Source organism: Gopherus evgoodei, chromosome 3 (assembly GCF_007399415.2).
Source record: "Gopherus evgoodei ecotype Sinaloan lineage chromosome 3, rGopEvg1_v1.p, whole genome shotgun sequence".
Taxonomy (NCBI): domain Eukaryota; kingdom Metazoa; phylum Chordata; order Testudines; family Testudinidae; genus Gopherus; species Gopherus evgoodei.
Window position 1 is genome coordinate 221,172,101 of NC_044324.1, and position 26,768 is coordinate 221,198,868.

Here is a 26,768-nt window from a genome sequence, read left to right on the forward strand (position 1 = left end):
GTACTCTAGAGCAGGGATTCTCAGGTTGTTTCACAGTGTTGCTACATCTTGGGAGGTTATCACATAGGCTGCCCCCACTCCAATTCATAATTGTGTAGCAAACCTTCCCCATTCATTTTTAATAATGAAACATCCCTGTGGCAGCTGCAGCTGTTGCATACAGGGAAGGGTTATATTAGGAAAGTGTTTAATGTATATTTAGCAGCTTGAAACGAAGAGAACAAGCATATGACTAATCAGTTCACTGTGGACTGTCAGCAAATTATGTAGACTGGCCAGTTTGGAAATCTTTGGTCTTGTGGACAGAGCATAAGACTAGGGTGCAGGAGTTCTTGAGTGATGCATGTGTCCATTCCACTTGAGGTGTGTGCGCACCCAGTGCACTAGTGTTGTAGATTTTTCCCTTAGTGATACCAGTCAGTGCAGGAAGTATGCCCTTTGCTACCTCATACTGCTGCTCATTGTTATGAAGGGTAGAGCTGCCGCCAGCCTCCCCTCCGTTCCTTCTTACCACTCATGAAAGTAGTCAGAGCATGGTAGCTTGCTCTTGCAAGTGTTTTTTCCCCTTGCTAGGAATTTGTTTTTCTAGTATATGTAGTTGATACTTGTCTAGTAGTTTTATAGTTAGATATGTTCAATTTATTTAATATTGTTCTTGGTGTATATTTTGGTTTCCACTTGTCTGGGAGCTGATGCCCAGTACTAAGGCATCACTCAGTCTCTGGGCTTCAAGCCTTGCACCAAATGCTACGAGTTGATACCAATAAGTGACCTGCCCTGTAGGCATCTGAAGTGCCTTGGGGAAACTAATGTCTGGGGCAGGTGCCAAATTTGCAGGGACTTCAATCCCCTAAAAGGGACAGAAAGGTGAGACTATGTTACTGCCTCATGGAGACGGCTCTGTGTCCACCTTCAGAGCTTTCCTGCCCAGAGTGGGCACCAAGCCTTTACTTCTGTTAGGCATACTTCTCTGGACATTGTGGAGTCTTGGCACCCATCTTCTTTCCTGGTGCTAAGGAAGAAACAATGGTAGTGTGAGTTGAAGGATCCACCCTCTAAGAGATTGAGGTTCCTTGTCCTTGATGAGGAGACACTCCCTGGTGCAAATAGCATGTTAGGCAGGGTCGTTTACTCCAGTACAGGTGCTGTTGAGACTGACCACTGCTGGAGCACCATCACAACCAGGGGTGCCGACCTCTTCAGTGCAGCAGCAACAGCATCAAGGGAACCCCTCAATGCCAGAGGCATAAGATGCGGCACGCAGTCTCCTGTCTCTGTCCATTCCAGTTTCACCAGCAGTTCAGGAGACTTCTTGTCTAGCACCAATGAACACTCATTCTGACTTACCTGCAGATAGAGCTCAGCTATTGGGCACCTTCAGGCCATCCTGCACCTGCTCACATGGTGCTGTCAAGGGCCAGGCCTAGCATGCTTTCCTTGGTCGCATCTTTTGAGTGTCACCATCTCTTCCTGGCACTGAGAGATAATGCTCCTCCCTGATCAGGTGACTCAGGTTTGTCACCTGAATTGTCACTCTTTCATCCTTGATATGCAGCTGACATTCTGCATTGGTCAGTGGGCACAAAACAGTGGTTGGGAAGAAGTTGAGGCCCTGTTGAGGCTCTACCATTGGCCATATTGAAACCTGTGGGGATTCCCTCACACCACCAAATCCTCTCTGCACCCGCCTCCCTCCAGATCCTCAAGCAGTGGTTGGAATAGTTCACTGGAGGAGGCATGAAAGGTCACGTTCGGTACCATGTTGGGTACTGAACAAGAATAAACTGGCCCAGTGGTTCCTCAAGTGGAATTGTAAAGGGAGGCTCCACCTCTGTTGAAGAGGGTTGCTTCCTCCCTGGAATTACAGGTAGAAGTAGTTCCGATAAGCATGCACAGATTGGTGGACATTTTGGGGTCAGCAGGGCCTCCTGAGTGGCTCTATCCATAAATGAGGATATTCTGGAACCCACAAAGGTGGTGTGGCAAACACCTTCATTGTCATCTACAGCTAGTAGGACTGAGAGAAGGTCTTAAGCTCTCTGAACTGGTGAGTGTATCCAGCCAATGTACATATGAGAGTTCCTTTTGTTCCTCTACAATCAACATTGTCTCTGGTTACAGAGGTTTCTTCCCTAGGTTGGAGAACCCACCTGGGGAGTCTGTGGTCTGGCCAAGAGATGGATAGCTCTCCACATAAATGTGAGGTTGTTCAGAGCTCTTCACTTAGCTTATCACACTTTCCTTCCCCACAGAAAAGAAGAAATTTCCTAGTTCTTATGGAGAATACAGCAGCAATGTTTTATGTGAACAGACAAGGAGGGACCAGATTGAATCTCCTGTGCTAAGAGGGAATACAGCTTTTGGAGTTTTGTATCACCAATAAAGTTCACCCCTAACACCGTCTGGGTATTTAGAACACTTTAGCAGATTCCATGAGCAGGTCTTTCACCAGTCACCATGAGTAGTATCTCCAGCCAGATGTAGTAAGAGACATTGTTCAAGTATAGAGGTTCCCCATGTAGTCCTGTTTACAACTCGTCACACCTGAAAGTGTCAGCAGTTGTTTTTGTTTTTGCCTTTTTTCTCAAGAGTGGGTCACAATCCAGCATCCCTGACAGATGTTTTTCTGTTACCTTGAAGGACAGACTCATCTATGCTTTACCCTCCAGTTCTGCTGCTCCCCATATTAGTATTAAAAATCAAGCAGGATCATGCTCGTACAATCGTCGTAACACCAGTGGGGCCTTCCCAGTATTGGTTTTCCACTCTGCTGAGCCTCTCAACTTGGGCTTCGCTGACATAACCTCCAGAATCAGACCTGATCTCTCAGAACTACGGTCACCTCCTTCATCCTGACCTGTGACTCTTCATCTTACAGCCTGGATGTTCCATGGGAAGTACCTCAGGAGGTCTGTCCAAGGAATATACAAAACATTCTTCTGAATAGCTGCAGGAAAGTACCTACTAGGTACACTTACTGTTGACGTGAAAGCCGTTCTTGTGGTCTCAGCAGAGAGGTGTTTCTCCACTCTGGGCTCCTATACAGCATATCCTGGACCATTTATACAGCTGAAACATCAAGGTCTTTCCATCAGAGTTCACCTAGCAGCTATCTCCACTTTCCACCCTCCAATTGCAGATTGCTCTGTATTCTCCAAACCAGTGTCACTCAGGTTCTTAAAGGGTCTGGACCCTTTATTTCTCCAAGTGGAGTATCCTGTCCCTCCTTGGGACTTAAATCTGGGGTTATTAAGGCTGACTGGTCCTCCCTTTGATCTGTTGGCTACCTGCTCATTACTTCATTTTTTAATGAAAGTGAACTTTGAGGAAAATTGCAAGCCCTGGTGTCTGATCCACCTTATATAGTCTTTTACAAAGACACAGTGTACTTATGCCCACATCCAAAATTTCTGACCAAAGTAATGTCACAGTTACATATCAATCAGCCAATATACTTACCAACCTTCTTTCATAAGTTTCATTCTCATAAGAACAAAGAGAGATTCCATGCCTTGGCTGTCAGGAGAGCATTAGCTTTCTCCTTGGAAGAAACTGTTTAGATTGTCCTCACAACTGTTTGTGGCAGTGGCAGACAGTTTGAAGGGTCTCATTTCAAAGAATAATCATTATGGATTTCCTACTGCATACGTTTGTGCTACAACACATTGCGACTCTGCCCAGCACAGTGCTGGCACATTCAACAAGATAACAAGCAGCTTCTGAGCTTTTCTAGTTCTTGTGCCTGTACAGGACATTTGTAGAGCTGCAACTTGGTCATTAGTTCATACTGTTGCGTCTCATTATACCATCATCCAGCAGTCAAGAGATGATGGAAGATTTGGACGTGTGGTTCTTTAATCATTATTTAGGTAGATTCCGATCCCACCTCCAGTTTGTAATGCTTGTGAGTAACCTGACTTGAAAGGGACATGTGCAATCACCCGAAGAAAAAATGCTTACTAACCTGTTCTGTAACTGTTGTTCTTCAAGAGGTGTTGCACGTGTCCATTCCACAACGCACCTTCCTTCCCCTCTTTATTGGAGTCTGTCCAATAAGACGGAACTGAGAGAGGTCAAGGGCGGCTCTGCCTCAACAGGTACCACTAATGGAAGGATGTTCAACACTAGCACGCTGGCCATGCACACACTTGAAGTGGAATGGACATGGTCAACACATCTCAAAGAGCAACAGTTACAGAAAAGGTTAGTAACTGTTTTTTCTGGGGTCCAGTTTTCCCTTCAGTTCCATGTCTGAAACTCCCATTAATTCAGAAGGAATTATGTACATGCTACTACCAGGATCGCTGGGCTCCTACTACTATTTCTAGCTTTGCCGCTGCTTGGCTTTGTGTGAGTGAGCCACTTACCTCCGAGTATTGAGGCACAATGTTTGTAACATGGAGATTTAAAAATTGACATTAGCCTCTTTGGAGAAACACAGAATTAAAACGGTTAAATAAATATTAATGGTGTCTTTATTCCAGGTAAAGCTATGAAGAAATGGGTTGAATCAATCACAAAGATAATCTTCCGGAAAAAGCAGGCCCAAGCCATTGGGCCAAGCCACAATATTACTTTTGAAAGTTCACCTCCTGCAATTGAGTGGCATATAAGCAAGCCAGGACAGCCAGAAACTTTCGACTTGCTCACTTTGCACCCAATAGAAATTGCCCGACAGCTCACTTTACTCGAGTCAGATCTTTACAGGTATTTTTCCTCCATTGAAGAACTGAATTTACTGTACTACATTATTACACAAACCCAAAATATTCCCAAAATTACTTCTGCAGGCTCTCTACAGATCCCCGCTATTGGCATACCCCCTTGACACATGACATGTGCTAGATTGTTAATTATGCAGCAAAGGAGTTTAAAGATGCACCACAAAGTGAAAATATTTGTATGTTTATATCATGGATATCAAGGTATCTAAGCACCTATAATTAAAACATACTATTAATTTCACTATAGTAGAGGAGAATAGCTCCTGATTCTGAGATCACGCTAGTCTGCTGTAAGCTAAGGTTTTTTTTTGTTTTTTTTTCCAAGTAGTGATCCTTCACTAAATTAAAATTCACTGATAATTAAGACCTTTTTTTGGAATAATGGTGGTCTTTTTTTAAAAAAAGTTTTATATTATGCTTTATTTTTTTATTATTTCTTTTAGAGCTGTGCAGCCATCAGAACTAGTTGGAAGTGTATGGACCAAGGAAGATAAAGAAATTAATTCTCCCAACCTTCTCAAAATGATACGGCACACCACTAATCTCACTTTATGGTTTGAAAAGTAAGGGTTTTTTTGTTTGTTTTTTAAATCTCTACTTCTGGAATGTTAGTGGATCTATATAGTTCATTCAGATGCTTCCTGAGAGGTAACCTGAGGAGAAATTTTGCCTTGGGGAAGCCGCTACTTGGGCAATGGACAAATTTTAGTTTGCCTCTGAGAACAGCTGCTTGTAAGTAGACTTGGCAGAATTTCATTTTAATTTGTTTTATAATTTTGACAGAAAAATCTGTTTATTTTTAAGCACTGGTTTTGATTTAAATGATAAAAAGATTCACAGTTGTACAAAATTGTGGGTTTTAAGCTTTTTTTTTTTAATTTTTATATATTTAATCTTTCACAATTGTGGAAAATTTTGCAAGGTCAGACAAGGTGGGTGTCAGACAATAATTATTTAATGACAGTAGATATTGGGATTCAGATAGTTAAAGTTTTTATAACTGTTAAAACACAAATTGTCAACATCACATGTCAAAATACACGAAGTAAATGTCCTTAAATCAAAGTCTAAGTTCTCAAGCAGCATTTTTCTTGCTTTGCCTGTCTATAAACTTTTATTATTATTGATGGAAACATTTTTGTGTTGGTTTATGTGTGTATGTTGAAATCAGTGTTTATCAAATTTTTATTGTTAAAAATCTAATCCTTTGAAGCCTACTTCTAATATTCCCAGCTTTTTAACCTGAGAAATGGGACCTAACTTGTTCTAAATGTTTCTAAATCTCCCTCCAGCTATTTGGTGGGCCTTGCTGGATCTGTTGAAACATTTCAAAATGGTACACTTTGTGCTATCGCTGAATCTTTGTTGCTTGGCAGAGTTCTGGCTCTGTTTTATTTCTACAAAATTAGTGTTCTGCTTGTGTACTTAGATGCATCGTAGAAACAGAAAACCTAGAGGAAAGAGTAAATGTAGTGAGTCGGATAATTGAGATCCTGCAAGTTTTTCAGGAGCTAAATAACTTCAATGGTGTTCTTGAAGTTGTGAGTGCTATGAACTCTTCACCTGTGTATAGACTGGATCACACATTTGAGGTAGGTTACAATGTTTTCAGTTTTCAATCTAGAAACTGAAACAGTCAAGTTACATTCTGTTACTATAAATGCTTCTCCTTTCAGTAGCACATTAAAGGGTGGTAAATGGTTCTTAGGCTTTGAAGGAGCCTTTGCTTTTGTATTCAGTGTTCACACTGTCCGGGCACAGGCACTGCCAATCACAAGACAGAGAGGAGAGACTAGAAGGGACTGAGGAGAATAAAGCAGAAAACTAGAGTGAAAGAGTAAAGCGGAGAGATGGATGAGAGTTAAAAAACTGAAATAAACAGAGGAAGAACAGTGTCTCAAAGGGAAGATGAAGAAAAACTTTTCAACTGAAATTAAAAAAAAAAAATCAATACAGAAACATTACAAATAAGGGGAAACAGTTAATGACAAATATGGAAGAATAGATGCACTCAAAACTGAAGGGAAAAAATGAGATGAAGGAAATTTGTTATAGCTCAATTGTTAGACTTCCTAAAAAATGGTGGTTTATTACAGGGTCAGTGACAGCAAATACTATAGTTAAAGGTTGCAAAACGATCACTATTATAACTCCTTATTTTCAGATGCTTACAGTTTTCTACAACTTTTGCCTTTTGGGCTGAATCTCTGACCATAGATGAATGTTTCTGAAAAGTTGATTCCTTCAATCACTTTTGAGTTGTTGGGGAGGGAAAAAACCAATGATGGTGAATCCCCAGATGTACTGCACATGTGTGCATAGTTCTGTTTGTAGTGCTGTACCTAGTTCTCTGAACTCCTCCAATTGTGACTTCAGTTATTTGCATCATCTGAAGATTTAGTCCTCAGTGTAGATCATTCAATGTAGCAGATCAGCTGAACCATTGGCAAGGACTACTGTGCATAAAGCAGGATAAGCGAATACTTCAACAATATACAGGCTGCACCACAAATGTAAGTGTACAGTGTCTCTGGCTTCCCCAAGGGAAGTAAAATCACCCATGGAAGATTGCATCAGAGTGTAAAACATAGCTATAAATTTCTGTGTAATGTCAGAGGTGCTTACTTCTAATTTCAGGAGTCCCCAAAGTGAATACAGTGGTGAGCAAGGCAGAAAGACATGGCAAATCACCAGAGCCAACTCCCTGAAACCAGTAACAAGCAAGATTGAAAATAAAAGATGGATTATCAGAAAGGCATAGGCAGATTGATCAGAGCAATGAGTGTCTGGGGAAAGAGGTGGAACACGCCAGCTGCAGGAAACAGGAAGAAAGTCTGCATCTCCTGGCAGGTTCCCTCCATATACTTTAGCATAGGATCCATACCCACTTAATTGGGTTGCTTGATCCTCACTGACATGAGGGTGCGTAACTGAGTTTTCCATAGGCATTTGCAGGATTTAAAGGTTTTAGAGGTATGCTACCAATATTATAATTGAGAGGAAATCAAGGCAAGATTATGGTCAGAGGCTGAGGGATATGTAAGGAAGTCAGGCTTTTGTAAGAGCCCTAGCTGACCTGGGTTGGAGGTTCAGTGTCCTGATTCTTATACCCATATCGCTATTTTCATCTCTAGATCTCAAAGTATTAGTATCCCATTTTTCAGATGAGGAAACCGAGGCCCAAATTGGTAAAGGCACAGAATTTTAAGGGTATTGAGATGTTGCTGTGCTGAGCATTGCAACACCAAACTTGCCTTTAAAAATCTGGGCCTGTGACTTACCCAAGGTCACACAACAAGACAGTGGCAGCTGCCAGTCCTAGTCTTGTGGATGGGGCACTGGACCACAGTCCCCTCCTAACTAACCAATCTGTATATCTTTTCAGCAAATTCCAAGTCGACAGAAAAAGATTTTAGAAGAAGCTCATGAATTGAGTGAGGATCACTATAAGAAATATTTGGCAAAACTCAGGTCCATTAATCCTCCATGTGTGCCTTTCTTTGGTAAGTAGGTTTGATTCGGGATGAACAGCATAAAAGAAATGTCAGTTAGTGTTTTACAAAGACTGAGCTAAAGCGCTCTACAGAAATACAAGCAGAGGGGAGAAGTATATTTTAAAGGAACAGCTTGAATTTAAAGTCTAGTCAGTTTTTTTTTAAAGGAGTTAAATTTAGTTTCAGTTGTCTGATTGTTAAACATTTCATCTCCCCTATTGCTGTGTGAAAGATCCACGCAAACGGGCAATATGACTGAATATGCAGAGGAAAGAATTAACTGACCACAAAGTAAACAACTGGGGAAAAAATAGAGAAGTATTTTTTTTAATCTGTTCTACTGACTTTAGGTATTGCTTGCAGGGAAAACAGTGTTTTTTGAAGGACCATTTAGTCAGAAATATGATTTTTCTGAAGTTGGTGTCCTTGCAATGTGCACATTACTTGGAATAACAATGGTTATTCTTCGAGTGATGGTTGCTATGTGTATTCCACACACAGATAGGCCTGGGCACCACGCGCCCGAGTCTGGACATTTTTTAGTAAGCGGGGTCAATTGGCCTGTACATGCAAAGTAGTTTGTCTCATGCTCCAAACCAAATGTATAAAGGGTAGCATGGACTGATGCCTCTCTAGTTCCTTCTTACCTCCACATGGCCTGAGTCTGAATCCTCTGTATTTGCTACATACTGGGTCAGACCAATGGTCCATCTAGCCCAGTATCCTGTCTTCCGACAGTAGCCAGTGCCAGATGCTTTAGAGGGAATCAGTAGAACAGGGCAATTATCAAATTATCCATCCCCTGTCATCCAGTCTCAGCTTCTGGCAGTCAGAGGTTTAAGAATACCCAGAGCATGGAATTGCATTTCTGACCATCTTGGCTAATAAACATTGATGGACCTTTTCTCCAGGAACTTATCTAATTCTTTTTGAACCCAGTTATACTTGTGAAGGCCAAAACATCCCCTGGCAGTGAGTTCCGCAGGTTGACTCTGCATTGTGTGAAGAAGTACTTCCTTCTGTTTGTTTTATACCTGCTGCCTATCAATTTCATTGTTTGACCTCTGGTCTGTGTGTTATGTGAAGCGGTCAATAACATTTCCTTATTCACTTTCTCCACACAATATATGATTTCATAGACCTATATAATATTCCCCTCCTTAGTTGTCTCTTTTTGAAGATGAACAGTCTTTTTGATCTCTCCTTACGTGGAAGCTGTTCCATACACCTGATCACTGTTGTTGCCCTTCTCTGTACTTTTTCCTATTCTAATATATCTTTTTTGAGATGGAGCAACCAGAACTTCAAGCAGGGGCCTACCATGGATTTATATAGCAGCATTATCATATTTTTTGTCTCATTATGTATCCCTTGCCTAATGGTTCCTAATGTTGTTCGTTTTTTGATTGCCACTGCACATTGAGCAGATGTTTTCAGACAGCTATCCACGATGACTCCAAGATCTTTCTTGAGAGGTAACAGCTAATTTAGACCCCATCATTTTGGATGTATAATTGGGATTATGTTTTCCAATGTGCATTACTTTGCATTCATCACCACTGAATTTCATCTGCCATTTTGTTGCCCATTCACTCACTTTTGTAAGATCCCTTTGTAACTCTTCGCAGTCTGCTTTGTGCTCAACTATCTTGAGTAATTTTTTGTTTGCAAACTTTGCCACCTCACTGTTTACCCCTTTTTTTCAGATCATTTATGAGGCTATTTGCCTCTCTCCCCTAGGAACACTTGACTTTATTCTTACCCTTTCTTACTCATCTTGTAACCCGTTACTGATCGTGAGAGGAACATCTCTCATATCCCATGACTGCATACTTTGCTTAAGATTATTGCCTTTAATGATGGACTGTGTCAAAGGCTTTCTGAAAGTCCAAGTCCACTGTATCAGCTGGATCATCCTTGTCTGCATGTTTGTTGACCCCCTCAAAGAATTTGAATATGTTGGTGAAGCATGGTTTCCATTTACAAAAGCCAGGCACCTGCAGACTCAATCACACACGCCCGTCCGTCCGTCCAGGTCCTCATCTGTGGAGTTCCTGTGGGTCCCATTGTCTCTCTTTTTAATCCTCTTGTTGTTGAATATCTCTGTGAAACCATTAGGGAAGATTGAAACAGCATGGACTAACCTGCCAGCAAAATGCAGACAGTAGCTAGCTCCACATCAGTTTCACATCAGGCATAAAAAACATCATCTCTGTTCTCCAGGGCTTGGCTCAGCTCAGTAACTGGCTAGAGCTGAACCGAGAATGAATAAGGCAATGCTGGTGAGAGGAAGGAAACACTTAGAACTCTCCACTTCTGTCAGCTCAATGAAATTACATTGCCTCACAGCATTCAAACATAACTAGATTTCCCTGTTGTTTTTTAATACATGTGGCATGTGCTTTGTAAGTGGTAAGTAGGGTAATAGATTGATCTTGAGATTCTCATGAAAACAGGCAGTTTTCAAGGAAAGGTTTAAGATATTGCCATTATTTGTAAAGCAGACAACTCTGTCATTGATTGTGATAGAGAAAAGTTTGTTTCTGTGTCTATGCCTGCACTTAAAACTCTACGGTGGTGCAGCTGTGCCACTGTAGCATTTCATTGTAGATACTGTCTACACCAACGGGAGGGGTTCTCCCATCAGCATAGGTAATCCACCTGCCCAAGAGGTGGTAGCTAGGTTGACAGACTAATTCTTCCGTTGACCTTCTGATGGCTACACACGGACTTCAGTCAGCTTAGCTATGCCATTCGAGGGTGTGGATTTTTCACACTCCTGTGCGATGTAGTTATGCCAACCTAATTTTTTAGTATAGATCAGGCCTGAGTAATTACAATACACAAGTTTAATTCTTTAAAAGGGCTTCATATTCCAGCTGTATTCTTTATTTCCTTATAGTTTTGTACTGTAGTATCTGAATGTTCTTATTCTCTTCACTATTTTAGGAATTTATTTGACTAACATCTTGAAAACAGAAGAAGGCAACCCTGAATTTCTAAAGCGACATGGAAAAGAACTTATAAACTTTAGCAAGAGAAGGAAAGTAGCTGAAATAACAGGGGAGATCCAGCAGTACCAAAATCAGCCATACTGCTTACGAATAGAACCTGATATCCGAGTGAGTTGCATTTTCTTATGCTGAAATATTGAGAGCTTCTTTGTGGTGATTATTTCAGAAATAATTTTAATAGAGAAAATCAAAGGAATCTGTAGAGCAGGCTGTTTGCTCCTGGGTCTCAAGCTTTGTGTGACACAGTGCCCCTTGCTCATAGGTTTTTTCACACCATAGGACACCTGTAGTAGCAGGCAGTACATGAGGCTCCTCATCTGCTGACCAGCATGATACACTGACTCCCAGTACTTTAGCCTACTGAATTTTCTGGCCTGTTTGTTCTTGGCAGAGGTCAGCAAAGCTCTCTGCAAGAGCTATGTCATTTTCCATGATCCATGAATGAAAATCCTGCATGTTGCTGTCTTGACAGAAGCAGAATTTAGGTAGTGTTCTTTTCTGCTGTATTAAAATATGACTTCTCCTTTCTATATTGAAGTTACTATAAATCCTAAAAAGAAAAAAATCTTGTATATAAATTGGCACTTTCAACCCTGTTTGTAATTCATTTCTTACATACCTGCCTTAAAACACCATGTTTTCCTCATTGTAGTGAAGTCCTACGGAGAGGTGAGGTAACGCATGTGGGTTTTACTGATGTCCTCCCAAGTCAGTGGATTTCTGTGTGCTGGCAGTTTGCAAGATCTTGCCCCTGGTTTGTCAGAGTAATGGAAATTCTGAAATGATTGTCAGTTACGTTGGATATTTTTACTGATTTTTTTTTAAAGTTAAATTTCATGTAGTTCACCTTTGCTGAATAGTACTTACATAGTGCTTTTGAAACCACTGGGACTACTTGTATCATAAAGTATGTAGAATCTGCCCCATGAAAGTAACTTATACGATGTAATCTTCCTAAACTTCCTGTGTTTCAGAGGTTTTTTGAAAATTTGAATCCAATGGGAAATAGCATGGAGAAAGAATTCACAGATTATCTGTTCAACAAGTCATTAGAAATAGAGCCGCGAAATTCCAAGCCTCCACCAAGATTTGTTAGTATTCAGATTTTATTTTTTTTCTTAATAACTTCAAAAATGTTTCCCACAATGCAGCAGAGATTGTTTTAGAATTTATATGCATAATGATGAAGCTGCATTTAACTGATTTTGTGATGGAGATGAAGGTAATTTGATTTTTAAAATGTATACTTTCAATTCACTGCAAGGTTTTTAACTGCACAATATTGATATTTGGTATCACTGCAGCCAAAAAAATACAACTATTCCCTCAAATCTCCGGGTGTTCGTCCATCAAACCCAAGGCCAGGTACCATGAGACACCCTACACCGCTGCAACAGGAGCCAAGAAAAATTAGTTACAGTCGCATCCCTGAGAGTGAGTCAGAAAGTACAGCATCTGCACCAAATTCTCCACGAACGCCATTGACACCACCCCCTGCCTCTGCTACTTCCAGTACTACAGATGTCTGCAGCGTCTTTGATTCAGATCCTTCAAGTCCTTTTCATTCAAGTAGGTGCTAAAGCTAGGAATGCATTTAAATAATTAAGACAGTCACAGATGTTTGTCCTATTTTATGATGTAAACTGATATAATAAATTTGAAGGACCAAAATAATCTATCTGCAGATGTTCTTGCCTCCTTGCACAATGGCAGAGAGTTTCAGTGCATTTTTACTTAGATTACGATTATCTTTAAGTTTATTGTCAAGTGAGAGATGGGCTAGGTTAGGAATCTCGCTTGCACATCATTCCATGGTGGTAAGGTGATAGGGAATAGCCAGCATGGATTTGTAAAGAACAAATCGTGTCAAACTAATCTGATAGCATTCTTTGATAGGATAACGAGCCTTGTGGATAAGGGAGAAGCGGTGGATGTGATATTCCTAGACTTTAGTGAGGCATTTGATACAGTCTCGCATGATATTCTTATAGATAAACTAGGAAAGTACAATTTAGATGGGGCTACTATAAGGTGGGTGCATAACTGGCTGGATAACCGTACTCAGAGAGTAGTTATTAATGGCTCCCAATCCTGCTGGAAAGGTATAACAAGTGGGGTTCCGCAGGGGTCTGTTTTGGGACCGGCTCTGTTCAATATCTTCATCAACGATTTAGATGTTGGCATAGAAAGTACGCTTATTAAGTTTGCGGATGATACCAAACTGGGAGGGATTGCAACTGCTTTGGAGGACAGGGTCAAAATTCAAAATGATCTGGACAAATTGGAGAAATGGTCTGAGGTAAACAGGATGAAGTTCAATAAAGATAAATGCAAAGTGCTCCACTTAGGAAGGAACAATCAGTTTCACACATACAGAATGGGAAGAGACTGTCTAGGAAGGAGTATGGCAGAAAGAGATCTAGGAGTCATAGTAGACCACAAGCTTAATATGAGTCAACAGTGTGATACTGTTGCAAAAAAAGCAAACGTGATTCTGGGATGCATTAACAGGTGTGTTGTAAACAAGACACGAGAAGTCATTCTTCCGCTTTACTCTGCACTGGTTAGGCCTCAACTGGAGTATTGTGTCCAGTTCTGGGCACCGCATTTCAAGAAAGATGTGGAGAAATTGGAGAGGGTCCAGAGAAGAGCAACAAGAATGATTAAAGATCTTGAGAACATGACCTATGAAGGAAGGCTGAAGGAATTGGGTTTGTTTAGTTTGGAAAAGAGAAGACTGAGAGGGGACATGATAGCAGTTTTCAGGTATCTAAAAGGGTGTCATCAGGAGGAGGGAGAAAATTTGTTCACCTTAGCCTCCAATGATAGAACAAGAAGCAATGGGCTTAAACTGCAGCAAGGGAGATTTAGGTTGGACATTAGGAAAAAGTTCCTAACTGTCAGGGTAGTTAAACACCGGAATAGATTGCCTAGGGAAGTTGTGGAATCTCCATCTCTGGAGATATTTAAGAGTAGGTTAGATAAATGTCTATTAGGGATGGTCTAGACAGTATTTGGTCCTGCCATGAGGGCAGGGGACTGGACTCGATGACCTCTCGAGGTCCCTTCCAGTCCTAGAGTCTATGAGTCTATGTTCCCTTCCAGATTCTGCCAGAGCAGAATGTGGAAAGGGACATGTCCAGGGCCCCACGTATTCCATGATGCTGCAGCAATAGAATTTGCTGTCAAACCACTCCTTGATGCAGAATTGTGCTCCAGAATCTAAACTTCCATTTAAAAAAATTATGGCCAAGATGGAAAGTTTGTGGTGAATTCAGCGTCAGGGTTTTGCAATTGATACACAGGCTGACTGGTAGTCTGTTGTTGAACAATGAAGATAAAAATTAATTTACCTCTTCTGCCTATTTCATAGGGAGGCGGTGTAGTGGATAGAGCACTGGACTGGGACTTGGAAGATCTGATTTCTATTCCCAGCTCGGCCACAGATTTGCTGGGGTGACCTTGGGCAAGTCACTTCACCTCCCTATGCCTCAGTTTCCCTATACACGCGAAATGGGTATAATGATACTGACCTTCATTGTAAAGCACTTTGAGATCTGCTGATGAAAAGCAATAGGTCAGTGATTCTCAACCAAGGATACGTGTACCACTGAGGTCTTCCAGGAGGTACATCAACTCATCTAGATATTTGCCTAGTTTTATAACAGGCTACATAAAAAGCACTAGCAAAGTCAAAACAAGCTAAAATTTCATACAGACAGGATGAAAAAGTAAATAATTTTTCAGTAATAATTTGCTGTGACACATTTGTATTTTGATGTCTGATTTTGTAAGCAAGTCATATTTAACTGGAGGTGAAATTTGGGGTATATGCAAGACAAATCAGACTCCTGAAAAGGGTACAGTAGTCTGGAAAGGTTGAGAACCACTGCACTAGATAAGAGCTTAGAAGTATTATGCCTCCAGACCTGCCTAAATGTTTTCAAGAAAAATGTAGAGTTAAAAAACATAAAGTTTGCATGAAATTGAAGAATAATTGCACACAATTCCCCCCTCCACCAAATCCATCAGTTATTCCTAGACATACAAATACATCAGTTTCCCCCTCTCACTTCATTCGCTACCAGGTAAAGAGGGTTACTCATTCTGTAGTGCACTAATAATAATAATAATAATTAATACCTAGTTTTAGAGCAGTTCTCATCAGTATACCTCAGAATGCTTTACAAAGGAGATAAATATCACCAGCCCCATTTTCAGATTAATATACCAGGAGCACAGGGAGGTGAAGTGACTTGCCCACAGCAAAAGCCATTCAGCAGGCCAATGTCAGAGCTGGGAATAGAACCCAGATCTCCTCAGCTCTGTTCCAGTGCCCTATCTGCTGGGCCGTCCTGTCCACTGGGTCACGCTGCGTCCCATAAAATATATATTTCATAGGTAGCTTCCTTGTGTGAAACTGAAGTATCTCCATACTTTACAGCTGTTCTTTCATGAGCAAGACAAAGACATGATGATGGTATGCTGAATTATCTCCCTTGCATTTGTATTTCAGTAAAAGCAAATTGTTGCTAATTAAGTGGTCATTAAAGGCAATCAGATGAGTAAAGAGCAGATAAAGTACATCATGTTGAAGGTTTTTGTTTTTTAAATATCCATCAGGATCTGCATCTGTGTCGTCCATAAGCTTTACCAAAATCTCTGATGAAACTTCTGGTCCTCCTCCTGTTCCTCCACGGAGACGACCAGAGTCTGCCCCAGCAGAATCATCACCATCAAAGGTGAGAAATGTGTGGGCCCAATACGTATTGCATTCAGATGAAATGCCCAAATCAGACCTCACACATAAGCCAATGCCTGAAAAGTGAGGGTTAGGGTAAAGGAGAAAATAACTTTTAAAGAGTCATACCTTGTTAGTTCAATTAAATGGGTAAGAATAAGGAGCCATATGCCTCACACCTGCACAGTGACAGCTCTGTGCAACATCTTCTCATCTGCCCCAGGCTTAAAACTAATTACAATAGTAGCAAAACAGTCTAAATTTAGGGTTAGCAATGTTTCTTATTCTCCTGCCCTGAGCTTCTTTACTCCTATCCTGGCATTGGCTGGGATCACTTGAGGTTTCATGTAAACCTCCTTGTCCAGGAAGATAGTCCAAAAGGAGGATATGGGAAGTAAAGTGCTAAAAAATAGCAGCAATGTGAGAAGTCTTAAACCCTACAATCTTCCCTAAAAGATGAAATAAAACGTACTAACCTAATGACATCTTGTGTAATGTTTCCTCTGCCGGTTGCCATTTCTTGCTTGCCTTCATACTCGATCTCTCCTCTTTCCTCTTACTGTATATGCTTGTCTGGCCATTGGTCTTCATTTGGGACCTGATCCTGCACTTGTTGGAGGCATTGACAAAGCTCTTTTGACTTAAGTGTGAGATTATTCAGGGCCTTAGAAAATTAGGGTGAAATTATCAAAACCACTGAAGTGATATAAGAGCCCAAGTCCCATTGGCTTTCAGTGGTGACCGATATTGTACTGTCCTCTTGGCTGTTGGCAGCATACAATATTCTGTAGTCCTGTTGGCTGTCAGTGGCATAGGATCATAGAATCATAAAAATAAATATAGGGCTGGAATGAACCTCGAGAAATCATCCAGTCCAGCCCTTTGTGTTGAGGCATGACCAAGTAAACCTTACATCTAACCTAACCAGGAAGAAGAGATAGATGAGACTTTTTTTTAAAAAAACTAACAAAATCATCTAAAACACAAGACTTGGTGGTGATAGGGAGCTTCAACTACCCAGACATCTGTTGGGAAGATAATACTGTAGGGCACAGATTATCAAAAAAGTTCTTAGATGCATTGGACACAACTTTTTATTACAGAAGGTGGAGAAAGCGACTAGGGGAAAAGCTGTTCTAGATTTGATTCTGACAAACAGAGGAACTAGTTGAGAATCTGATGATGAAAAGTGATCATGAAATTATATCGTTTATGATTCTAAGGAATGGTGGGAGGGACAAGAGCAGAATAAACACAGTGGACTTCAAGAAGGCAGACTTTAGCAAACTCAGACAATTGGTAGGTAAGAGCCTGTGGGAAACAAGTCAGCGGGGAAAAAAGAGATCAGGGGTGTTGACTGGTTTTTAAAGAGATCATTAAGGGTACAAGAGCAAACTATCCCAATGCACAGGAAAGATAGGAAGTATGGTAAGAAATCATCCTGGCTAACCAAGAGATCTTCAACGATCTGAAAGTTTAAAGAGTCCTACAAGAAGTAGAAACTAGGTCAAATTACAAAGGATGAATATGAAAAAACACAAGTGCGTGTAAAGACAAAATTACAAAGGCTAAGGCGCAAAATTAGATTAAACTATCTAGGGATATATATGGTAACAAGAAACATTTTACAAATGTATGGGAAGCAAGAGGAAGACCAAAGTCAGTGTAGGCCCATTACTAAATGAGGAGTGAAAGACAATAATGAAAAACGTAGCAATGGCCTAAGTGTTAAATGCCTTTTTTGTTTCAGTTTTCACCAGAAAAGTTAGCCATGATCAGATGACTAACATAGTGAACACCGGTGTAAATGAGGTGGGATCTGAGGTTAAAATAGGAAAAGAACAAATTAAAAATTACTTAGACAAGTTAGATGTCTTCAAGTCAGTGGGGCCTGATGAAATACACCCTAGAATACTTAAGGAACTGGCTGAAGAGATCTCTGAGCCATTAGTGATTAACTTTGAGAACTCATCGAGGATGGGAGAGAGACCTGAGGACTAAAAAAGGGCAAAATATAGTACCTATCTATAAAAAGGGAAATAAGGATACCCCAGGTAAGACCTGTCAGCTTAACTTCAGTACTCAGAAATATAGTGGAGCAGATAATCAAACATTCTATTTGTAAGCACTAGAAGAAAATGAGGTAATAAGTAACAGTCAACCTGAACTTTTCAAAAACAACAACCTAATATCCTTCTTTGATAGGGTAACAACCCTTGTGGATGGGGGAAGCAGTAGATGGGCTATATCTCGACTTTAGTAAGGCGTTTGATGCTGTCTCACATGACCTTTTCATAAACAAACTAGAGGAAATATAGCCTAGGCGGACCTACGATAAGGTGGGTGCGCAACTGGCTGGAAAACTATTCAGAGTGGTTATTAATTAATTAATTAATTAATAATTGGAGATATATAAATCTCCTAGAACTGGAAGGGACCTTAATGGTTCATAATCATGCTGAAAGGGCATATCAAGTGAGGTCCGACAGGGATCTGTCCTGGGTCCAGTTCTAGTCAGTATCTTCATAAATGATTCATGATTTGGATGGTAGCATAGAGAGTACACTCATAAAGTTTGTGGACAATACCAAGCTGGGATGAGTTGCAAGTCCTTTGGAGGACAGGATTAAAATTCAAAAGGATCTTGATAAACTGGAAAAATGGTCTGAATTAAATAGGATGAAATTCAATATGGATGAATGCAAAGTACTACGCTTAAGAAGGAATAATCAGTTGGACAAATACAAAATGGGAAATGACTGCCTAGGAAGGAGTACTGCAGAAAAGGATCTGGGTGTTATAGTAGATCACAAACTAAATATGGGTCAACTGTGTAACACTGTTGCAAAAAAAGCAAACATTCTGGGATGCATTAGCAGGAATATTGTAAGCAAAACATGAGAAGTAATTCTTCCTCTTTATTCGGCACTGACAAGGCCTCATGTAGAATATTGTGTCCAGTCCTGGGCACCACACTTCAGGAAAGATGTGGACAAAATCGTGACAGTCCAGAGAAGAGCAACAAAAATTATTAAAGGTCTAGAAAACATGACCTACAAGGAAAGATTGAAAAAAATTGGTTTCTTTTGTCTGGAGATAAGAAAGGGGAGGGAAATGATAGTCTTCAAGTACATAAAAGATTGTGACAACAAAGAGGGTGATAAATTGTTCTCCTTAACCACTAAGGACAGGACAAGAAGCAATGGATTTAAATTGCAGCGAAGGGGGTTTGGGTTGGACATTAGGAAAAACTTCCTAACTGCCAGGAAACAGATTCCCTAGGGAGATTACTTAACCTGTTCTTTCCCTCTTTTGACTTGCATTCCTTCCCTCTTGTTGTCAATATTAATTGTGTTGAGTATCTGGTCACCATTAACCCTTTTAGGGATGACTGAAGCAAAATAACCATAAAACACCTCAACTTTCTTGATACCATCAGTTATTAGTTCTCCTCTCCTGCTAAGCAGAGGACCTGTGCTTTCCTTTTTCTTTTTCTTTTGCCCCTGATGTTTTTAAAGAACCTCTTCTCATTGCCTTTTCTGTCCCTTGCTAGATGTAATCTATTTTGTGCCTTAGCCTTTCTGATTGTGGTCATACCGTATTCTATAATGCCCTTAGCTGGCAATGGCATACAGTATGCTAGAGTTTGGCTGGCCGTCAGTGAGACGCATACAACTGAGTCACTTAGGTAATTTTGAAGATCCCACCCTTTATTCTTTCTTCAGGACAAAACATCATTCATTCCCTTTCCTGTGAAACAGTATCTGCCTCTCTTCCCTCTCATTCTCTAGAGGGTACATGCCTTTGCATTTTACTCATTCCTGGGCCTCTTGCTACAAGAGGTGCCCCAGCTGAGCTGGTATTAGCTTAGAAACTGCAGCACAGACCACTGTGCCTCCTGCAGCCTCTAGTACTTCCTTCCCTGTCCCCCACCGCCATGTATCTTCATTCTCTCTCAGCCTGGGTCCTCTCTCCCCTGCCCCCTCCAATTGCTTAACACTTGTTGGCTGTGTCTAGTGTTTTGAGGCAGGGGCTTAGTCTTTGAACATATTCATGTAACATGTAGCACAACCAGGGCCCTGATGGTGATTGAGGTGTTGAGGCTATCATAATACAGATGATAACCCTTAAATTAAATGTTTGTATACTTCAGATTACTTCTGCACATCTGGACAGTCCACCAGCAATTCCTCCTCGACAACCAACATCAAAAGTCTATTCACCAAGATACTCCGTGCCAGAGCGGACCTCCATATCTGATCCTCCTGAAAGCCCTCCTGTATTACCACCACGAGAACCTGTGCGAACTCCTGATGTTTTCTCTAGTTCACCACTACATCTCCAGCCACCGCCCTTAGGTAGAAAAAGTGAACTTGGCAATACCTTTTTTCCAAACAGTCCCTCTCCATTTACTCCCCCACCCCCTCAGACACCTTCTCCACATGTAGCACGGAGGCATCTGCCATCCCCTTCTTTGATACCACAGGACGTGGACCTCCATTCTGTTGAGGGGCCACCTGTCCCCCCACGACAAAGCACTTCTCAACATATCCCAAAGCTTCCTCCAAAAACTTACAAACGGGAGCACACCCATCCATCGATGCACCGAGACGGACCACCCTTGCTGGAGAACGCCCACTCCTCCTGAATTGTACCTTGTGCTGGGAGTTGCATTTTCTTGGCACTACGTCTGTTGCTGGCAATAGATGCGCTGAACCTGCTAGCGCTAAGGAGTTTGGATGAATACTCCATGCATTAAAAACTATGCTAGGTTGGGAATGCAGTGTACAGAAACTGAATTGCAGAAGCAGACGTGATCAACTGATAAACTCACTGTTCCTACTGTAGTCTGCAGGATGCTGTTCTAAAGTAATTGGACAACTGATTGTACCAGAAAACTGACTCAAGGGACTTTTCTGGCCAATAAGCGGAGACCGTGTTTTGTGTAATGATCTCTAATGTCCAGTATGGGAATGGAAAATATAGTCTTGTATCCATCAGTTCTATACAGTAACACAGTTATTAGAATGAAAACATTATGCACTTTTTTAAAAATCTCAAACAGGGAACTTTATATCCTTCTTAATTTCCTTTTTACTTTACTCCCTGCTTTAAAATACTCTCCTAAAATCATGAAAAGGACTGTGAGGAAGATCTGTGGTACCTAACCATGTTAGAACTAAGGCATAGCACTGTATTGCGGTCCTGTTTACAAATTGTTACAGTGAATAGTGTGGGTACCTAGGCTTCACCAAAGAGGTACTTTATTATTATTTTATTAAATATTATGGTGCCAGTTGAAAAAGAAATTATTGCCAGGAAGCATAATGGGTAATTATTGCTTTCTTTAAACGGAGCAGATTAAAGTCTTATGTCATTAAAATGACAGCAAAATTTTAAAAAACAGCACTATTGTCTGAAATATTCTGCTACGTTTAGAAGACTGTTAATCTGTGCTAGGTTATATCACATTCTTTTTAAGGTTTACCGATAATCCATTTCATGGCTTGTAACTATTCTTCTTTAATCATGCCATGAAAACACAGTCATTTGTGAAACGGAACACTTGCTGGCCATCTTCCATAGTTATTGTCATGTTTTACTAACCATAGATTAATCAGCATACGTAGAATTGCCTTGCATTTGCATAAATCGTGTATATAGTGAATGTTGCATAAATATGCTTGCAGATTGTTTTTAATTTAATTGAAATAAAGATACACATTTGTTTGGCTGACATACGTTAAATTATTACATGGACAAATGTACAATTCAGTTTTCCAGTTAAAAACGCTGATAAGGAGATAAAAGCACATGTTGTGGTACATGTTTTTTCGTAGTTCAGTGTATGTATTTTAGTAATAAAGAACAGTCTAAAGAAAAGTGAGGTTTTGGCATGTGAAACAAAGTTTAGTTAGAATGACAAAGCTGGGTTACTCAAAGCGAATTACTGTACATGTTTTTAAATTTCCCAGACATGTCTGTAGTTTGTTATAGAATTTCAAACTTTGTCTTAAAAACTATTAATCTTTACAGTAGCTCTTTACTATGTCAGAAGTGTACATGACAGAACATTTACCTGCAGAAATATCATGACATGGATTATCCCTAAACCTGTGTACTACTCTTCTGATTCTAACCAATACTGTGACAGTAATGCATGCCAGTTATTGAAGAAAAGAAGCTTTATTAATCTCCTCTACCATAATGTTTGTGAAGTGTGCAGTATCTCATCTTTATTTAATAAGAGTCATGGGTCGTAGTAAAATTATATCATGTTTCCTGTTGGATAAAAACAAAATACATTTCAGCAACCCAGAACACCGTGTCATTAGAGACAGTTTCAGTAGAGCAAATCATGATGGAAATCTACTATTTTAGTAACTTTCTACAATGCCATTAGAGTAGTGGAATATGCACCATGATACTACAGTTTGGTCTTTACATTTCAAAAAGTGTTTTGATTTCAACAGCATTAAGCAGCATATTTTGTCATAGCCAAACATTGAGAATTTGTCAGTTGTATATTTGTGTATATCTTTAACATTTCTATTTTGAAACATGTTTTTCTGCCCCCTCCTCCACAAAAAAAGTACCTTTTTCCTTTATAAGTAAGATTTATAAACTCGGCTTCAGAGGAGGACATTCTTACATACGTATTTTATTTAATCCTATCCTATAAGAAATGTAAGTGAAGTTCCCATTTCTTCAGATCTAACCAAGAGTAATGAATATCCTTGGTGCAATGTGTTAGAAGTTGCTGACTTTCCAGGAGAAAGCCAAGGAGCTCTCCAATAGTAGTCAGATGTTCAGAACCCTATTGCCTGTCCTCTGCACTCAAAACCATGGCCCCTGTCATTACCAAAGTAGGCTAGATAGGTAGAATGGCCTAGTGGATAGGGTACTGCAATTATATGGCACAGACCTGCATTTAGTTCCTGGCCCAGCCCCAGCCTTCCTGTGTGCACTAAGACAAGTCATTTAATATTCTCTGTACCTCCGTTCCCCATTTGCAAAATACTGCTAATACTTCCCTACTTTACAGTGCGGTTGAGGATAAAAATCCGTAGAAGTTGATTAGACACTCTGGTGATGAGGATCATGTAAAAGGCTAGATTAAACTCCCTCGGAGCTCAGCAACACTGCTCAATCATCCGCTGTTTACCAGTGTATGGCACACCTACAATGTGCTGCCTGAACCACAAAATGTGACAAACCAGTACCAGAACTCAAATCCTTGTGTCTAGGAGGAGAATGTTGAACACAACTGCTGAGCCACTGGCCTCTCAGAACTTGTCAAATTTTATTTGTATTTTCAAGAAATAACTTTTTTTTTAAATAACATGGAAGAATTTCACATTTGGACAAGTTTGCATTGATTACTGATTATGGGGGTAAAGCAAATATCCCTGAAAAATGGCAGGGAAAATGGCATCATTTTAATTGGTCATATTGCCAGATTATTGATAAAATGATCTTGAATAATAGCAAGGAATGATGAAGCATCTTAAGCCAACAGCTGGCTAAATGGATTTCTGTATTACTGCCGAGCCCAAATTAAAAGTCTGACGCTGCTCACAAGTCAGAACTGTACTGGTGCAGAGTATTGGTTTTCAGCCATTGGGTGTTTGTGGGGAGGGGGCATAGGAGGAACGAAGTCCATTAATGAGACATGAAAGTGCAATATTTGAGCAATGTTTGAAGTCTCTCCCTAAAGTATCTCTGATTTAGAGTGTAGTGCAGCAGTGTAGGAGAAAGAAATCCAATCTTTTTTTCCCCAGAAGTGAAAACTGGGTGTTAAAAAGAAAAGTTCTCCATTAGTAGTTTGTAAATGTTAGTATTTCAGATGCTGAAAACTTTATTTCAAGTTAAACTTATAATAAAGTGCAAGGAAAAGTTATTTTAACATATGGTTGTCAGGCAAAGAATTACTGTTGTCATGGCACTCAACAGCCCAGGCATGATTCTGCAGTCTCTCTTTTTGGAGAGAATTTTGTCTTTGCTTCAGAATCAATACCATGAAATCATTGAGAATGCTTCCATAAACTAGAAACCACTTCGCTTGTTCTTTCTAGCAATTGTTTCTAAATTCTTGTTTAACCATCGTTTTTAAAAAAGAAACGAGAGGTCTGTGCCCCCAACACAAATCCAGTTATGCCTTTACTCTCTCGAGCTTTTGTTTATCATAATTGTCGATTGTATAGTTTGTTGCTTTTATGCAGGCAGAATCTTAAATCAGGCTTTTCTTACCAGTAAACTCTAGTATCACTTTTACTCAGTTGGGACCCTATCCAAAATTTACGGAAATCAATGGGAGTCTTTCCATTGACTTTAGCAGGCTGTGGATCAGGCCCTTAGTGTTCTTTTGAAAGATGGTTCTATTTTCCTGTATTCAGGGAAGTGTTTCTTTGGTACCACTAGGGCTGTTTAAATGAACCGGCTTTGCCGCAGTCCCTGTAGCAGATCTAATGCCGGGCAATAGAAATTCGAGTTCTTTCTGCTCTTGGTATTGTCTTATCCTAGCATAGCAAATCTTGTAAGCAACCTTCCGCGTTCGTAGCAGTTGTGCATTGAGATACTCCACCAGGAAAACTCCCCTTGCTAATCAATGTCTGTCTTCGTAACAATGTTCCTTAATACTTTGTTGCTGTGATCAGTGCACTTGGTCTGTGGTATGTAAAAATCACGCTTTGGTTTCCCTCTCAAAATTCATACCTTTTTCAGCTAACAGGGAGGGGCTGGCTGAAAAATGCATTTTTAAAGCAGAAAAAAAATGGGCCGCTTCTTAGATTTTTCTCTTTAAACACCCTATTTCAACAGTATTTGATATGTGGGCTGCAGTTGTTTTAGCTCTATTAGCTAAGGAAAGAAACATGTGGCCCCATACACTTATAAAAGCTAAAAGCACTTGTAACTTGGTTTGTAAATTTCATGCCTTATTTTCCTTTTTTTTTTAAATACCTTAAAGTGCATTTTTCTGTCAACTGTGAGCAAATTTCTCTTTTGCCTTTAATGAAAAATAGTGCATTAAGTAGCCAATTGCTGCAAAATCAAGTGAACGAGGAATAAGATTGCATTTGACTCCGTAACACACAAACATGATGTCATGCACCAGGTGACTGAAAGGGGCAGGGGGGAAGTCCTGTGCCAGATGCATGCCAGTTTTAGTAGCTGCCAAATGTGCCTTTTTATTAAGAACATCTGTAATTTTTTTCAGAACCAGGTAAATTATGTGGACAGAGAGGTTCTTTTGGACAAATTTGTTTGGGTCGCTTACTAGAGAACAAGCCTGTTTCTGTTTGTCAAAGTAAATTGTACAAATTTTAAGTTTTGATAAGTTTGTGTGTTGTGGTATATATGTGTGTTTGCCTTTGTTTAATGGCATGGTTATTTGCTAAAATGTTTAAATGTCAAAAAGCGATGTCAGTCCAACCCAAATGTAAGAATAAAGCGGTAATCTTTAACTGGCATGTCTTATGACCTGCGTACCTAACCATGTCTGTAGGTGTTCTTTGTATGCTTTGTCTGCAATGATATCCAGATTGCATTTAAAGTGAAAATTAATAGTGGCTGTTATTTTTCGGCATTAGAAAGATATGTTCTAAAAATAAAAATGCCTTACATATCCCATAAGTGTACACTTTTGCATATGTAAGATAGGATGAACATCTCACTAGTCTGACACAGTGATTGTGAAAGATTAATTTGTCAGTCTTCAGCAGAGTTTTATGTAATCATTTCAGTAATTTGAGAACTAGGACGTGATAGCCCCATGATGGAAACTTTGCAGAGGAGTGGAGAAGCATGCAAAATACACTTAGTGGGAGAAACAAAGTGAATGCCTTTATAATATTTTACAACTGCAGCAATTGCAGGACTGATATTATATTTCGTTTCTCTCATTCTGCAGCTTTCCATTTTAACTTCCTATTTTAAAGAACTGATAACTTGGGGATAAAATTCACTCTGTTGAAATTTAATGCACGGATGCCTATATAATCTCATAGAGAGAAGGCCTAAATCTGTCTCCATGTTGAACTACATAAGAGTGGATCACTGGTCAATTCTGTCTAATATCCTTTGTCTAACAACCAGAACTATATGCTTGGAAGGAAGTGTACACTCCCCCCCACACACACACACACACCCATCAGAACTTGCTGAATAACAACAATTCATGAAAAACATTCAGGGGGGTGAGAGGGGAGACCAAAACTCAACAATATTCAAAACCAAGCAAACCAAAAAAACAAACCTCACTTATAATGGGCAATTCCGTAATCACTTGCCCATGGGAGCAAAATTCTAGTCACTTCCAGTTAGTGATGGGACACTGACTTCCTCTGAACTGTGTGTGCGTGAGTGAGAGAGACATTTTAAAAAATATTTCTAAAACGTACTGAACAGTCACTGAAGTCTGAAAGAAGAGGAGAAAGTAAAGCAGAATCTCTTTAAGCTTCTTTCAAATAATTAAAAATCCACTCTCCACCAAACATATAGTGTAGTCACTGGCAGTGCACTAGGTGAAATCTGACCTGTAGCTCGAACTACTCCATGTTCATTCAGTCTTTTGTCTCTCCAGTGAAACCGCTGGCATGGGTGCCAGTTGGGATGTGAACTGTTCACTGAAGAGCTGGCCTGGCCCCTCCAGACATACAGGATGCAGAACAGCTGTTATATGTTTTCAGTTGGATTGACTTGGTTTGGATTTTAAGTGGTAAGTGGCTTGGTATCCTATAGCAAATCCACTCAGCCATCCCAATCTTGAATATTTGTATGTTTCAATCATGTGGGA

At 40.1% G+C, this 26,768-nt stretch overlaps 1 protein-coding gene across 2 annotated transcripts in view; it reads left to right on the forward strand.

Annotated features, from left to right (window-relative positions):
* Window positions 1–25,598, forward strand: part of SOS1 (SOS Ras/Rac guanine nucleotide exchange factor 1) — a 95,139-nt gene extending 69,541 nt beyond the window's left edge. Inside the window, exons 14-22 of one of the 2 annotated variants that reach the window (XM_030558132.1) lie at window positions 4,485–4,707; window positions 5,168–5,287; window positions 6,154–6,316; window positions 8,110–8,227; window positions 11,168–11,340; window positions 12,207–12,323; window positions 12,537–12,801; window positions 15,856–15,974; window positions 20,127–25,598. In XM_030558132.1, the coding sequence (XP_030413992.1) occupies window positions 4,485–4,707; window positions 5,168–5,287; window positions 6,154–6,316; window positions 8,110–8,227; window positions 11,168–11,340; window positions 12,207–12,323; window positions 12,537–12,801; window positions 15,856–15,974; window positions 20,127–20,621 (1,793 nt within the window). In that variant the 3' untranslated portion in view covers window positions 20,622–25,598. The remainder of the gene's footprint in view (window positions 1–4,484; window positions 4,708–5,167; window positions 5,288–6,153; window positions 6,317–8,109; window positions 8,228–11,167; window positions 11,341–12,206; window positions 12,324–12,536; window positions 12,802–15,855; window positions 15,975–20,126) is intronic. The other variant, XM_030558133.1, reaches the window with a different exon arrangement.
* Window positions 25,599–26,768: the final 1,170 nt, after the last annotated feature.